Source organism: Uloborus diversus, chromosome 5 (assembly GCF_026930045.1).
Source record: "Uloborus diversus isolate 005 chromosome 5, Udiv.v.3.1, whole genome shotgun sequence".
NCBI classification, from domain to species: Eukaryota; Metazoa; Arthropoda; class Arachnida; order Araneae; family Uloboridae; genus Uloborus; species Uloborus diversus.
In genome coordinates, this window is record NC_072735.1 from 34,606,845 (window position 1) to 34,621,721 (window position 14,877).

General features: G+C 31.4%; 1 protein-coding gene across 1 annotated transcript in view; it reads right to left on the reverse strand.

Moving 5' to 3' along the window:
- Positions 1-14,837, reverse strand: part of LOC129222775 (AP-4 complex subunit epsilon-1-like) — a 30,003-nt gene extending 15,166 nt beyond the window's left edge. Inside the window, exons 1-7 of the mRNA XM_054857310.1 lie at positions 14,555-14,837; positions 10,212-10,283; positions 8,886-9,009; positions 8,337-8,410; positions 3,472-3,593; positions 3,238-3,403; positions 2,484-2,647 (exon numbers count right to left, since the gene is read on the reverse strand). Of these exons, the coding sequence (XP_054713285.1) occupies positions 2,484-2,647; positions 3,238-3,403; positions 3,472-3,593; positions 8,337-8,410; positions 8,886-9,009; positions 10,212-10,283; positions 14,555-14,719 (887 nt within the window). The 5' untranslated portion in view covers positions 14,720-14,837. The remainder of the gene's footprint in view (positions 1-2,483; positions 2,648-3,237; positions 3,404-3,471; positions 3,594-8,336; positions 8,411-8,885; positions 9,010-10,211; positions 10,284-14,554) is intronic.
- Positions 14,838-14,877: the final 40 nt, after the last annotated feature.

The window sequence follows — 14,877 nt, forward strand, 5'->3', positions numbered from 1 at the left end:
CTGGTTCCCCTAGGGAGGGGTAGAAGAATTTCAAGGAAGGCGTGAATGTATTTGCTAAAAAAAATTTTTGTTTTTAAAGCTATAATTCACTCAATTTTGAGGTCATGTGTAAATGTTTTCAACATTATTGTTGCATTTGAGGTTTTACCCACATATTCCAGTGAATCTGTATTTGCAGCATTAGCTGGCATAAAATCCAAATATTGAGCAAAAAGAGCAAACAGTAGTAATCCTTCGATTAATGTTGTGAAAGTAACTAATATAACAGGCCAACCTCACCAAATTTATTTGTATTCAGTTCTTTACTTTTGTACCTTCTATTAAGATTATGTTTAAAATAAAGTTATGTGTGCAAATTCTATTTTATTTACCACATTATCATATATTTGCTTAATTACCAGCTTTAGCTATCCTAACTAGTTTAAAATTTTGATTGCACTCTTTTACTGATCTCATATGGTGGTATGATAGTGGTGTGGGCGTGAGCTCACATCAGTGTTCAAACAGGAGAGCAGATCCTGAAAGGCTGAGAACCCCTGAAATATGTCATAATATATATTTTTTAAAGAAGTTCTTTGTGTAATAATTTTGCAGAATTATTCAGATGAAAGTTTTTAAGAAAAAAGGAAAAAAAAAACATATTCAGTGAAATCCCATTGAAATAACTTCAAGGGGCTGCAAATTTTTTTGTTCTAACGAGAATTTTGATGTAATGGAATTAAAGCAATGAAATGGATATTGAATTGTGATTGAAAATTTATTTCATTGAAATGGATATTCTGTTGCATTGGGCTGTAACGGAATTTCACTGTATATACTAGCCGCATGCGGCACCTCAAATAATGATGCTGTCATAATTGACATGTAACAACTTGGATGTATGATGCCATAAATATCATGGAGCCTCAAATATTAAGAAATATTGTCACATTTGCATCTTTTTAAGCATAAAATTTGCTTAAAATTAGACAGTTGTTCCGTTTTAATAGCCTACTTTCTGTTGGGGGGAGAAAAAGAAACAAATTTTAATATATGTAAAAACAAAAATAAGTAAAAAAATACAAACTAATAAATAAAATAAGTTATTCCAATAAAAATTTTAAAATTTTCAAGCAGCTGATTATGAGACAAAGAAAAAAGTATGTTGTGCCCTCCCCCTTCCCCCCAACAGTTTTTGAGGAAATATTCTAAATGGAACAAAAGGCTTTCTGTTTCAAGTTTACATGTGTTCACTCGCTAAACTTGTGATGCTAGAGAACAAAAATGGTAAGTTTTTGAAAGTGGATGGATCATAAATTTGTGATTTCAAGTCTTGCAACTACAATACATTTTTGAAAAATTTATGTTTAAATACATTTCCCACATGGCTGAAAGTTACCCTAAGTGTCAGGCTAACTTTGAGACAGGTTAGTAATTCATTTTAAATGGCTTTAATAATAAATATTTCTTAATTCCGGGTAAGAAGGTTTTGTTTCGTTTTATGTCAATAATTGCAACAACCCTATTTGAATAGGCGTGGGGCAGTTAAAAGTAGAGAAAAACTGGATCAAAATTACCCTGAATGAGTGTATATGTTTTAGAATTTGCATTTAAACTTCAACTAAATCACTTGATTTGCATTTTCAAAAACATCTTTCGCTTTTAAATTTATGGGTACATTCTTTCTTTTTTCTTTCTTATTAATACAAGAATTGTTTAAAGCAATAATATTACTTTTAAAACTTTATTTTTTATTTCATAGTATACCTATAATAAAGCAACAAGTCTCATATACCAACACTTTTTTCTACACCATAATTTTTAGGGTGAAGACTCTAAAACAGCCTTATTGTTTTCATTAAAAAAATACTAAAGAAGATTAATAAAACAATACAAAATTGCTACAATTAATTTCAAAAAGTAGATTAAAAGTTAATTGGGCACTCACAACAAAAAAAAAATGTAAATTTTTTCAGTCTACCGTTTAGTGTTTCACACACTCCGTTCCTGGTGGTAAGTACACCAGAGGAACATCTTATCAAACGCAGCTCTTGACAAAAAGTGAATTTTACCATACTCAACTGTGCATGCGCTTCAGTCTCAATTGCAGATGTAAACAATAAGCAATGGGAAAAGTTTAAATAGATATAAGTAGAACTTTCTCTTTTTATGAAAATTTTTTTTGAAAAATAATGAAAAGTTTAGGATATGCAGAAAAATGTTCAACAAGATATTAGAACAGTTTTTAAAAAATTAGAGAGATTTGGGAGAACTAGGGCAATTTTGAACCCAACCTAAGTGGTAGCTAAAACTTTCCTTTAAAAATAAGTTTTGCATTGTGAGTTTGACACAGCTAATTGAGCTAATTGTAGTTATGATGGACCAAGACACATCAATTACATAATTTTGGAGTTTTATACAACAACTTAACAGTCATAAGAACTTCTGCTTCTACTCAAATGCAATTAAATGAATAGTAATAATTGTTTACTAAAAATACTAACTCTATGCTCTTACAAAGGAATGACAGCAACTTCAAGATATCAATCTGTAACCATGGTGCAGGAATATCACAATAATTCATTGCAGATGGAATCCTTCGTAGTAATATTTGTTCTTGAAGCTCTAATAAGGAGTTTATTAAATAAGAAGAGTCAGTTGGAAGTTTCTAAAAAAAGAAAACATAAGCAATAATTACACACACACCATCTAAGTGCCTTATTATGAAATTAAAAGATTTCTGAAAAGTTTTGAGGAATGAGGCGACTTTGAAAGCATAGGGTGAGATTGTGCGATATCCTATGCAATAATACCAAGACGTAGCAGATTAAATTAAGTTGCGTGAAAGATAAGTTTGAGTGTAGAACATTTCAAACATTCTATCTGTTATTTGAACAGTGTCCTACTTGTGATATTTTTGCCACAATCTAAATCCTGCTGTATCATAAAACCACCTCATTGGACAGCAATATTTTTTTGCTTAAATGCAACAAAAAAGCTGGTTATACTTTTTTTAATTACATTAAACTATAAAAGATAGTTTTTCTTTCTTTTTTTTTAAATATGTTTCAAATACAGAAAAAGATCATGTTCCATGCTTTTGAATGTTTTGCAGTTCTCCCATTGGGGATGATGTCATTCCAAGCATAAAGAAACATTCTTTTCTCCCACTGTCGTCACAGCAAACGTCTAATAAGCTAAAATGTGTAAATTTTATGCCTAATTCATTAAAGTTGCTAAGTGTGTAAAAACACTTACCTGGATTATATTATATATAGTACGAACTGCAACTGAAACTACTTCTAGCTCAGGATCTGTCAAGGCTTTTTCTAACTTTGGCAAAGACATTTGGTAAGAACTTTGGTTATTGGCTATTTGAAGGCAGTGACCTAAGGCAAGGATGGCTAATTTTCGGACAGATGATCTGAAATTAAATACTCAAGTAACTGCCGAGCATCTCACAATAAAAAGGAAAATGTGATATCAACTTACTTTCTGTGGTTAAGTTTTTCTTCTACAAGATATAGCACATTGTGAACAGTATCAGTACTTATGAGATGACAAACAGACGTTAGTGCTAAAAGAACTTCAACATAATTTGAGCTGCACAAATCCTAAAAAACAAAATTATTAAACTGCAAGATAAATTCATTCATTTTGTCTAAGGTTAGTTTGACAACAAATAACGTTATATTAAAACTATGACAATAATTTAAGTAAACATGCAACAGGATTCTTTAATCAAAGTAAAACTAAGTACAAAGAAAAAATATTAGATTTGAAATCAGGCCAAAGCCACTGTTTAATCACACTACAGCATAAAAGGAAAATTATCCTCTAAATCCTTTTGGGATTCAAGTGCAAAAAACTTTCACCTTAATTATATCTAAATTATACTTTATAGACTTGATCCACTTAAGCTCTGAATGCCTCATATAACAACATATACATCTTTCATAGAGATATCTTTATGCTTCTATTTGTGTGTTTCATGCATTGAAAATTGAAAATATTCCACAAAAATTTAGCCAAGTGTGTTTTTCAAAAGACATTTGGAATTGAGGGGGAAAAAACGAATTCTTTTAATGTCAAATTTGCATGTTTTACATAAAGCACAGGCTATTTTTAAAAGATCAGTTATTGAAGTGTTCTTCACATAAAAGCTTCCTGGAAAAATTTTACTTCAGAAGAGATAGCATAAGGGCTCATAAATATTTGTCTCAGATGAACAATCAAAAAATTAGAAGAAAATAATCTATTAAAAAGGGTTCTAAAGAACTGAACACAGATAAAGACATCTTAAATGCTTTTTGTGGGCACTATGCTAAAGTAAACAATCGCAGGCCCGCAACTAAAATTTTTAAAAAAGGAACTGAAATTAGTACAGGGCAATAACTCATCAGATTTTGAACAACCTTTTAATGCTGTTTTCGGTATAAACGAGTTGAACTAAATGAAAGGTAAAAGAAGTTCCTGAGTTCCTTATAAACCTTGGAGATTCTGCAAAATTGGTTTGTTGGCATCTTGCTGAGTGCTTTGAGAAAGTATATGATAGTACCAATTCTTAGACCTAACAAACCTGTAGAAAATATGGATTTATCATCCAATCTCTCTTACAAACTTCATGCGTAAGTTAACCGAGAGATTGATTGTTAATAGATTACCGTTTGTACAAGACAAAATAGAGGTAATTTCTGAAAGGCAGGTGGGTTTTTGTAGACATAGATGCACAGCAGAGCAAATTGTGTGCTTATTTTTGAGAGGTAAAGGATGGCTTTCAGAGAAAGCAACAGGGTTGTGGAGTCGCAAGAAAAATTGCTGACTCCGATTTTGAAACACCCGACTCCAACCCCAACTCCGGCTTTTTTATTATTTTTTTATTTACTTTTCCAAATCTCCCTTCCTCATGGGAAGGGGGGGGGGGAACCCCCAAACAGATATTGAAATATTAATTCCTTTTTATGAAATTTTAATGTTGTATTTTATTGTAAACCTAATGTATACAACGTTAGAAACTGAATTTGAAAAATCAAATTTTCCAATAGTTGTGATTTCTAAATTGAGATAACTTAAAAATTCCATTAAAAAAATGAATAGGATTAATTTGCTCTCTTTTAATGTTTAACGAACAGATGTTGATCAAATCCTGTGCTTCCAATTTTTGAAAGCTGTAACTTGAGAGATTTTTTTTTTTGCTTATATATATATATATATATATATATATATATATATATATATATATATATATATATATATATAGTCAAAAATCTTTTCTTGACAGGGGGCGGTCGCCCCCCCCCCTTCGGGGTGACACCCATCTGGTGGGTACCACCTCAACTTAATCTCCGAGTTTATAAAAATTGAAATACTTCTAACTTTGAAAAATTTCCCCAATAGTATCCCCCTAAATTCCATCTTAAAAATTTCAACAAAAATATTGCACTATATTGAGGGGAGAGGTCAGGTACATGTACACGTGGAGCAAATTTTACCCAAAATGCGGCGGTATACAGCTTTGTACGAATAGCTTTTACTATAGCTACACTTCTTGGCTCAATTTTTAATTTTAGTTTTATTGGCAGCTTTAGAATTAACCTTAATAAGAAGATTTTAGGATTAACTACAATTATTGAGTGTTGTAACTAAGAAATCATGCACTGATTTTATTTTGAACTTTTTAGTGATAACCAAGCTTTCTTAGATAAAGTCTTTAGATTTAAAAAAAAACAAATATTTTATTGTATCTTTTGAATTTGAACTTTCAGGTGCAGCCAACAGATATTTGAATTTACCAAGCACCCTTAGAAGTTTTTAGACTCGCTCAAGTGATTCATACATTCCTTTTACTATTTTATAACTGAAATAGAGGTAAAAATATATTATCATTTTTACTTGAAAGTGATTACTTAGGAAATGTTAGGCAATAATACTGTTTGCTGACAGCTGCTATCACTTAAATAAAGTGAAAAAAATAAGCAAACTAGGAGACGACATAGGTAGTAGCTGTTACAGAAAGCTCGCTAAACAATCAAGCCAGCTGGTTGCCACAATGACAAGCATTTTCTTATTAGTAGCATGTAATCAAATTAGTCAATTTTTTTTTTGAAAATGCAAGGAGAGTCAATGAAAATTAAAACTAGTATGTTGTGGCCATCGCAAAACTTTCTTCTATATTTTTCTTTCTTTTTTTCCTGATCCCTCCCCATGCTTGATGAGGAAGCAATATTCCCAACAAAAACAAAATTACACATGCAAAAACTTGACGACCATCCCAATGTCTGAATTATTGCAAAAGCAAAGCAAAGAGCGAAAATTGAAAGTTAATTTAAAAGCCTTGCTTGAATTAATTACAAATATTTTATTTGTTAACAAACATAAGATGGCAACAGTTAAAAATTTTAAATCATTGAGATAATATTTCCGATCATTTCCATACAATTAAAATCACGAGAAATACACAGACGACAATCTATTACGATTTATCTTTCTTATTGTTGCATTAATGAAGCTATTTTTATTCGCAAAAAAAAAAAAAAAATCAACACCTCTTAGAGCGATTGGCATCAAAGTTGAACCGAAGCCTGTTTACATATGGATTCACATATATTCCAAATTTCAACCAGAACGTAGCATTACTTCTTGAGATAGGGCACTCACAATGGAAAAAAAGAATGGGTGATTGCGCTACCCCCTTTTTAGCTGTTGACACCAAAATAAAATCAGCTTTTATACCCACTAAGGGCTACTTGCCGATAAATTTTTCTTTCATTCCATTCATTATTTCTTGAGATACAGCAGTCACAATTGACAACAAAAAACGTTCTATAGCTCAACCCCCGTTTGAGTTATTGACACCAAAATTGAATCAGCACCTGTTCCTGTTAATGGCAACATATGGACCAAATTTTGTTTGATTCTGCCAGTTACTTCCTGAGGAATAGCAAGCACGCGTAACTCAAAAAACGTTTCATTGCTCCACTCCCCTTGGAGGAATTTGCGCCAAAAACCAATGGGCACAAGTTCACATAGCGGCACATATGTGTACCAAATTTCGTTCGATTTCATGCGGTAGTTTTTGCTGTAGAGTGGCCACAAAAAACTGGTCACACACAGACGTGAAACACACACAGACAGACAGACATTTTCCAAAAATAGTCGAAATGGATTCAGAACACCTCAAAACGTTCGAATCCGTCGAAATTCGAAAATTTGCACAAATCCAATACTTTCTTCTATTTATTAGATATAGAAGAAAGTAAAAAAAAAAAAAAAACCAGAGTCGAAGTCGGCATGTTTTCGAACGACTCTAACTTCTTTACCCCAAAACCAGTGCGACTCCGACTCCACAGCCCTGGAAAGCAAAAAACTCTTGCAGTATTTGTAGATTTAAAATGAATTGGATAAAGTTCAAAGAGCTGGATTGCTCAAAAGACTAATTTCCTGTGGCATTTCTTGCAACTTATAAAATTTCCTAGATAATTGATTTATAAGTTTAAAATATGGTCACGCTGTGTCACATTCGAGTCAAACCAAACATGGTTAACCAAAAAAAAGTGGTAGTAAGCTTTTTTCTTTTCTATATAATGAAAAATGATAAAATATTCCAGGATTTGTTCCGGGTGTAAATATCTTATTGTTTGTTGATGCTAATAAGTGCAATGGGATCTGACTTTACTGGCGTAGAGAGTGTACTTCAACAGGCCTTAAACGTCCTGAACACCTGAACTTATGGAAATGCAGTTTTGATAACTGCCTCAGATTCTGTTAGGGACAAGCTCGACATTTTCCAAAATAATATTTTGCAAATAATTATTGGGGGTGCTAAACCAACCCCTACAGCTGCTATGGAGTTCCAAACAGAGTTAGAACCACTGAGTCAATGCTGCCTTAGAAGGGCCATAAATTTTGTTGAAAAAATCTTACACAAAAACACAGGGCTGTGATAAAGACTATGAATTAAATATGGCTACAAATTTAATTGAAATTACATCATATATTACTAAACATAGAATAAGTTGATAAGAAAGTAAGAATTTGATGGGGGTTGTAGGGGGACTACAATCTTGTAGTATCTAGAAACAATATTTGAGCAATCTAAATAGGATTATTCACAATTGTAAGGATTGCTAAGCAATAGTGAGCAGGGAGCACAAGTTCTCTAATTGTAAGTTACTTGTTTTCTGTGATAAAGCCTTTACCTGTAGATAACATTAACACTTACAAAAAAATATAAAAAATAAAGTTCAAAATGGTGCCCACAAGTTAATTAAAAAGTGAAATATTAGCATTGGAACATAAATTATAAGAGTTACATTTATACTTATTAGCCAATGCTGTGAAGTAGAAAATAGGTATACCTTCTGCATAGTGTTGATCAGCAATATTACTAATTCATGTTTTGGATGAAGGAAATATGAAGCTGCCAAGTATCCTAAATAAAAATTGTTAAATATTAATCAATATAAAAATATCACTGAATGTTAAAATAAAAACTTTTTACCATTACATTTTACACACCATGTTCTTTAAAAATAAAATGAGTCAGATATCACATAATCAATTTGATTACACTATGGATCTAATAGTATTTCATTTACTTTTTTGAGAAGCATTGTTTGAGTAAAAAAAAAATCACATGTCATTTTAATACATTTTACAAAACACACATATTTAAATTAACCACAAATATATAAATAGCAACTCACAAAAAAAAAAAAAAACTTTACTGAGAAAACTTTTGTTGCAAAAAGAATGAAAATAAATTAATAATATGAAGAAATAATAAATAAAAGGCATGTTTAAGCATAGCCTTGAGTAAAATCAATAGCGTTTTTGCATTTGATTATTTTTACTAAATATTGCCGGCAGCATTACAGTCTCAAAAAAATAAAAATTAAATTATTTACCTGTGTGTTTTTCTTGTAAATTTCCTTTTTGAGCAAGTTTCAAGGAATGAATGTATATAAAAGTTGTTGAATAACCCATAGTTTCACAAACCATGCAGAGTTTCATCATTCTTTCTATTTCCACCTATAAAAGTATTATTATTATTTTTTTTTTTTTTTTTAAGTTTTGAGCATGATTCAATTTTTTTCGCCAACAAACATGAAACAAGCACCTATAGTTTAAAATATAATTCATCAGTAAAACTTTAAAGTTCCATATCTAAAGTACTAAAAAACATAGTAAAGAAGAAGGGGGTGGGAGCTAAACAGTTAGTTTTTGTTAAGTATAATTAGAAAAAGTAAACATCTGCATAACTGGAACACAAAACAACACAACTATTGAATTTCAAAAAAAAAAAAAAAAAAAAAAGCTTCAAATTTAAGAGTAATGGAAAAAGGGAGACTTACTCAGTTACTAAGTTTTTTTTTCCTTATTACAATTAAAGATTTTTCCTTTTTTGTTTTCCTTTCTTTCTTTTTTTTTTTTTTTTTTTTTTAAACTAACACCATACAAAACTTTAATTACAAGTTACAAAGCCATTAGTTGGCAATCATCTCCACAAACAGGGTACTTTTTTCAAACCCAGTCACAGTACTCTGACTTCATTGTGACTGTCCATATCCACATTATCAAAGTATTTTCTTCTTTCTTTTTAAAATAACCAATAACACAATTCTTGAACTGCATTTACGAACCAATATTAAATTGTTACCTCTTAAATGCTTTTTAATGCACTGTCAAAGAGATAAGTGACATCAAATGATTTTCAATTATAATTTCTTCTGAACTGGACATTTTCAATGAATGGTTAAAAAAAACATATCAATGTGATTATAGTCATTCTTTGTCGCATAGGCTGTAAAACTGAAGTTGCATTAGATGGTAACAACCAAAAGATTTATTTTTAGGAAAGTGGACAAAGATGTTTGGGTAGAGGAGTCTAGACCCAAATATCTGATCATGAAATTTTTGTTCTCTAGTACATCATGAAGATTTATGAGAACCAACACATTTAATGCAGACAGAAGGAAGATAACAACTGATTGAACTATGGTTAGGTTAAATTAAAGTACTTAGTTTTGTTTTCTCCCAATATCCAGTAGAAACGTATAATTGATTATCATATTCCAGATGTTGCGGCGTGCCAGGCTCATTTGTCACTTATGTCATTTCTGGGTTGAGTGGATTGGATCCGCACATAACGTCAAAATGTCATTTTATTCATTATTGCCTGAAATAAGTAACTGGATGGATCTAGAAGTTTAGGTAATAAAACGTAAACTTACATTTGTTACATCTGGTTCGGCTAATCTTTTTTCCATTGCTGATAGGTACATCATAACAATATCTTCTTCATCCTATGAATTTTTTTAAAAAATAAAGAATCAGTAGATTATAAAAACATTATTGCCTATCATAATAGGTAATAATACTCAGAAAATTTTTAACAGATTCTTGTTTAATAACAAATGAATAAAACATGCTAATAGAGGTACAGAAATTTGATTTACTCTTGATAAGATTTTTAATAAGTAAATGAGCATCAGAACCACGTAAAAAGATACAAGTTTTCAAAAAAGAAACTTATCGCTTGATTCTATACATTCCAAGGAGTCTTTTATCATGTTAACCATTTGCGCACTTATAATTGATTATTGTGTCATGAAATAATAACAGAACCAAGACTTGTTTACTGGGGTGGTTCAAAAGAATTTTTTTTCAGCTAGAAAGTAGGATATGCACTAGTTTTTTTTAGACATTACTAATAATATTATGCTGTAAAAGTTTTAGTTTCTTACTCAAATTTTAAGAGGGTGCTCAATGACCCCTAAATTTAACATTAGCTGTAGCATTGAAAATTTCACAAATTTAGAAACATTTCATTGTTCCAGCTGTTTTTTTGTAAATAATTATTTTATTGTCATGTGTATGCATATTACCCGCATATAGTAGTAGCATTGTTTTTTCAGTTCAATGTATTTTTAACACCCTCCCCATACATATGAAGTTTGGGAGAGGGAGTTGAGCACCCACTATCAGTTGAAATAGGAAGCTAAAATTCTTCTAGTATATTAATATCCACAAGTCTAAAAATATTGAGCGGTGTCCTGTTATTCAGGAGAAACTTTTTATTTTGACATATATTTTTGAAACACCCCATTGTTTACTCTACCCAAACGCTTTTTAATTTTAACTCACTAACATTACAAATCCAATTAATGAATGTTTAAAACTATACATTAAAGGTCAAGATTTATGGTCGCCACTCGCCACGTGGCGACTCAGTTTTCAACATTGGCGACCCCAAAAAATTTCTACAGTCGCCAACTTTTTTGGGGGGGTTATTTTTAATTTAGATCCCAAGAAAAGAATTTCAATGCATCAGTACTATAAGGATTCACCGATAGAGACCGTACTCCGACTGAATGTTGTTTATTTTACAAAGCTTGCATGTTCTTTCTCACTGCCTGCCTGTATGTTGGTTATTTTACGATGCTTGAATGCTCCTCTTACGTGATTTAGGCCATGTAAAAAAAAGCAAGAATACAGTGAATTAGGAAGCCATTTGCATAAGATTAGAGCGTTAGCTCCTTGTCTTGACTCTGTTTTTCAAGTAATTAGCGTACTATAATCATGATTTCAAGAGAAATCATTGTATTTTAGATTATATTTCAGATTAATTTTAACATAAAAGTCTTGAGGGAAAATGACGCCGGCAATAAAATAAAAAAGGACCGCGGACGCCATTTTTGCCCCTCAATAGTTCCAAAGAAAAAAATTCCTAGGGTGAACAGGAATTATGCACAAATTTAACGGGAGAAGAACATTTTCCTGCATCTAAAGCACAAATCTGCGAATGGTAGGGTCAATTTGGAAAATCGTTTTTTAATCGAAAAGTCTTTTCAGCTACAAATGAAACGTAGTCGCCAGTTTTGGTCATTTATAAGATGGAAGTAGACACGATGCTTAAATGCCTAAGTTTCTAAAAACAAGGCAGAATTGGATGTTTTCTTTCACTGCAAACTAATGAAAACAACGCAAAATGTGCTGCAACTTGCTTTTTTTTAAAATTTATTTTAAATATGTAGTTTTCTTGAGAAATGAAAAAATCTTATCCTCATTGCCTTGAACGTAAATGTGCTAAAAAACTTTTCAACTGAATTATAGTTTCACGAAAATTTATTATTTTTAAATTGTTTTCCCTCTACAAATTCAAAAAATTATTTCTTAATTTTTGTCGTAGCCGCCATATTTGGTCATTCCCAAGATGGCAAGTACACAAGGCTTTTTAAGAGCCTAAGTTTCCGAAAATGGCATTGGATGTTTATTGCAGTGCAAACTATTGATAACAACGCAGAATGTGATCTTTTTTTCCCGGGTAATTCGTAATTATTTTCTGGAAAAATGCGAAATTTTATCCTCAGAGTATTTTTTTTTTAAAATTCTAATTGATTTAGACACTTATGTGCTAAAAACCAACTATTTGTCTTAATTGTAGTTTTTTTAAGGATTAATTATTGATCTGTTTCTAAAACAGTTTTATGTTTTGCATTAAATCTTGTTAACCCCCCCATCATATTGTATGTTTTTTTACATAAAACCTTGAAGGTCGTTCCGATCCTATTTGATTCCCAATTAACTCACACAGCCTTTATTCTGAAAAAATCGTCAAAATAGGAAGACAGATGATTTAGTTTAAAACTTGAAAAGGCAACTTGTTTTTGACCGCAGAAAGCCGCCCCCTCCCCCCGTGTGCCCCATTTTATCATTCCTTTGCCATAAACAATATTCCATGTTGTCCCATAAATCCTGTTTTTCTTTAAAAATCCTATACATCATTAAAAATAGAAAGAAAAAAAACTAAATTACTATAAACTATATCTTATATTTCTGCTGTGATGTGAACGTTAATACTCGCAATCGATTAGGAATACGTTCCATTGAAAATCGTTTAAAACAATGGAGGCTAGTTTCTACTTATTCGAATAACTGTTGTAATTTTTTAATCTTCAATCGCATCAGATTAAAATATAAGCCAAATAGCCAGTCCTTTGATCATTTCCCTTCATAGTCATCCTAATGTGGAGATGCTGCGTATGGAACGTAGTCGCCATGTTTGGTTCCAAAAAAAAAAAAAGTTTTTTTTTGGAAATACATTCTTGGTAAATGCTAAATTGCATATTATTGGAGGAGGTTTGTAGTTACTTATTTTTATGCCCCCCCCCCCCCCCCCCAAAAACCAATCTTAATTATTGAAAAAATTCAAATCATATGCTTATCTAATATTTTTTCTATTCCCTTCGTGCTAATTTTCTTACAGTTAATTCTTTTCATTAAACTAGTTACCTGAAAAGTGCATGTTGATTTTTACTACCATGGCGTTTGCAATGATTTACAAAAAGATTTTAAAGGAATTTGTTGTTTTTATGGGAAATACTTTTTTTTTTCACTGTGGGACCATGGTACTGTGTATACTACTTTATTTTTGGTTTAATGACTTTTTTTCCTTATGAAACTTTAAAATGGGTGGAATGAATCATTTGCTTCAGGAACTCCCAACCTTCACCCAATGCCTCTTATATTTCCATGATTAATATAATTTATATTTCTTGTTAGCATTCCTTTAGCATCACTTTCATAATATTTGTTTCAAAAAATACAAATTGAAATCTCCCCCCCCCCCCCCCCCGCCCATTCTTGTACTAGAGCGCTGTTTTCAAAACACGGTAAAACTGGTGGCCACCAAATTTTTTGAGTCTAGTGGCCATTGGCCACTTGAAAATTTTCTGAATCTTGAGGTCTACTATACATCCGCCCTCAATAACTACGTTATTGGGTAGAGGGAACTTGTACAATTTTAAAAATACAATTTAATATGTATTTAATTTATTAAAGCTATCCCGGCTGAGTTTTCAACTGGAGGAGGAAACACGCTGAGGCATGTAGAAGGGTATGAACTTATTAACCATCAGCAATAGGGTGATTCTCGAAAAAATGTCCCGTGCGTAACACTAAGTTTTTTATTTTTTCCAGCTGACCAAAGCCTTCAGAAAATAATGCTGTTGGGGAATTATACATGCTTTGATAAGTTAATTTTTGATAAGCATAACAGTTAATCCCATATTTAATTAATAGTTACTTGAATAAAATAAAAAAACTTAGCGTTGTGCACGGGACATATTTTTGAGAATCGTCCAATAATTAACTAGCCTTCTTTTCTATTTGTTTTCTTTTTTTGCTGCAGAAGTTTTGTACTCAGCATAAACCCTGTTAAAAATATTTACCTTTACTTCTCAGTATTCATCAAGTGTTAGAGTCAAAATTTGGCAGAGTAACAAATATAGCCGAGAACTTTTCGGTACGGCACTACCGAATACATGGAATTGAAAGCAATTTTTGTAAGGGGGAAAAATTCAAAACCCTTGTTTCATGATAATACCTGAGAAAAATATGTGTTTTAAATAAATAGTTGAACTTTAACATTGTAACATAAAGTAACAAACTTTTAGTAGTACATAACTTGTCATATGTGTATATATATATATATATATTTAATGGATTGTTATTACAGAATTTGAAATCATGTTAGCTAATTTGAGTAGTTGGCAAAAAAATGTTACAAAAATACCTGTTTTGAATCGATGTTTTTCAATCTGTTCGAAAATGTTTCTAAATCTAAAACCCATTGAAAGTTTAGTTTCATAGAGGACTTATCTTGTTTATTTTGAAAAAGTCCCGAGCTGTTGAGGACAGAATTCAAAGACTGAAACGTTTTTTCGACAAATCGTGCCATAATTTCCAAACTCTAGCAGCATTTTATAAAAAGCAGTTGACGATCATCAAGACATAATAGTTAATTATTTCTTCATTGTCATTTCATTACAGCGTACAGAACAGACGACACAGCAAAATCAAAATTTGCTGAACGCGAAGGTAAAAAGGTGAGCTGTC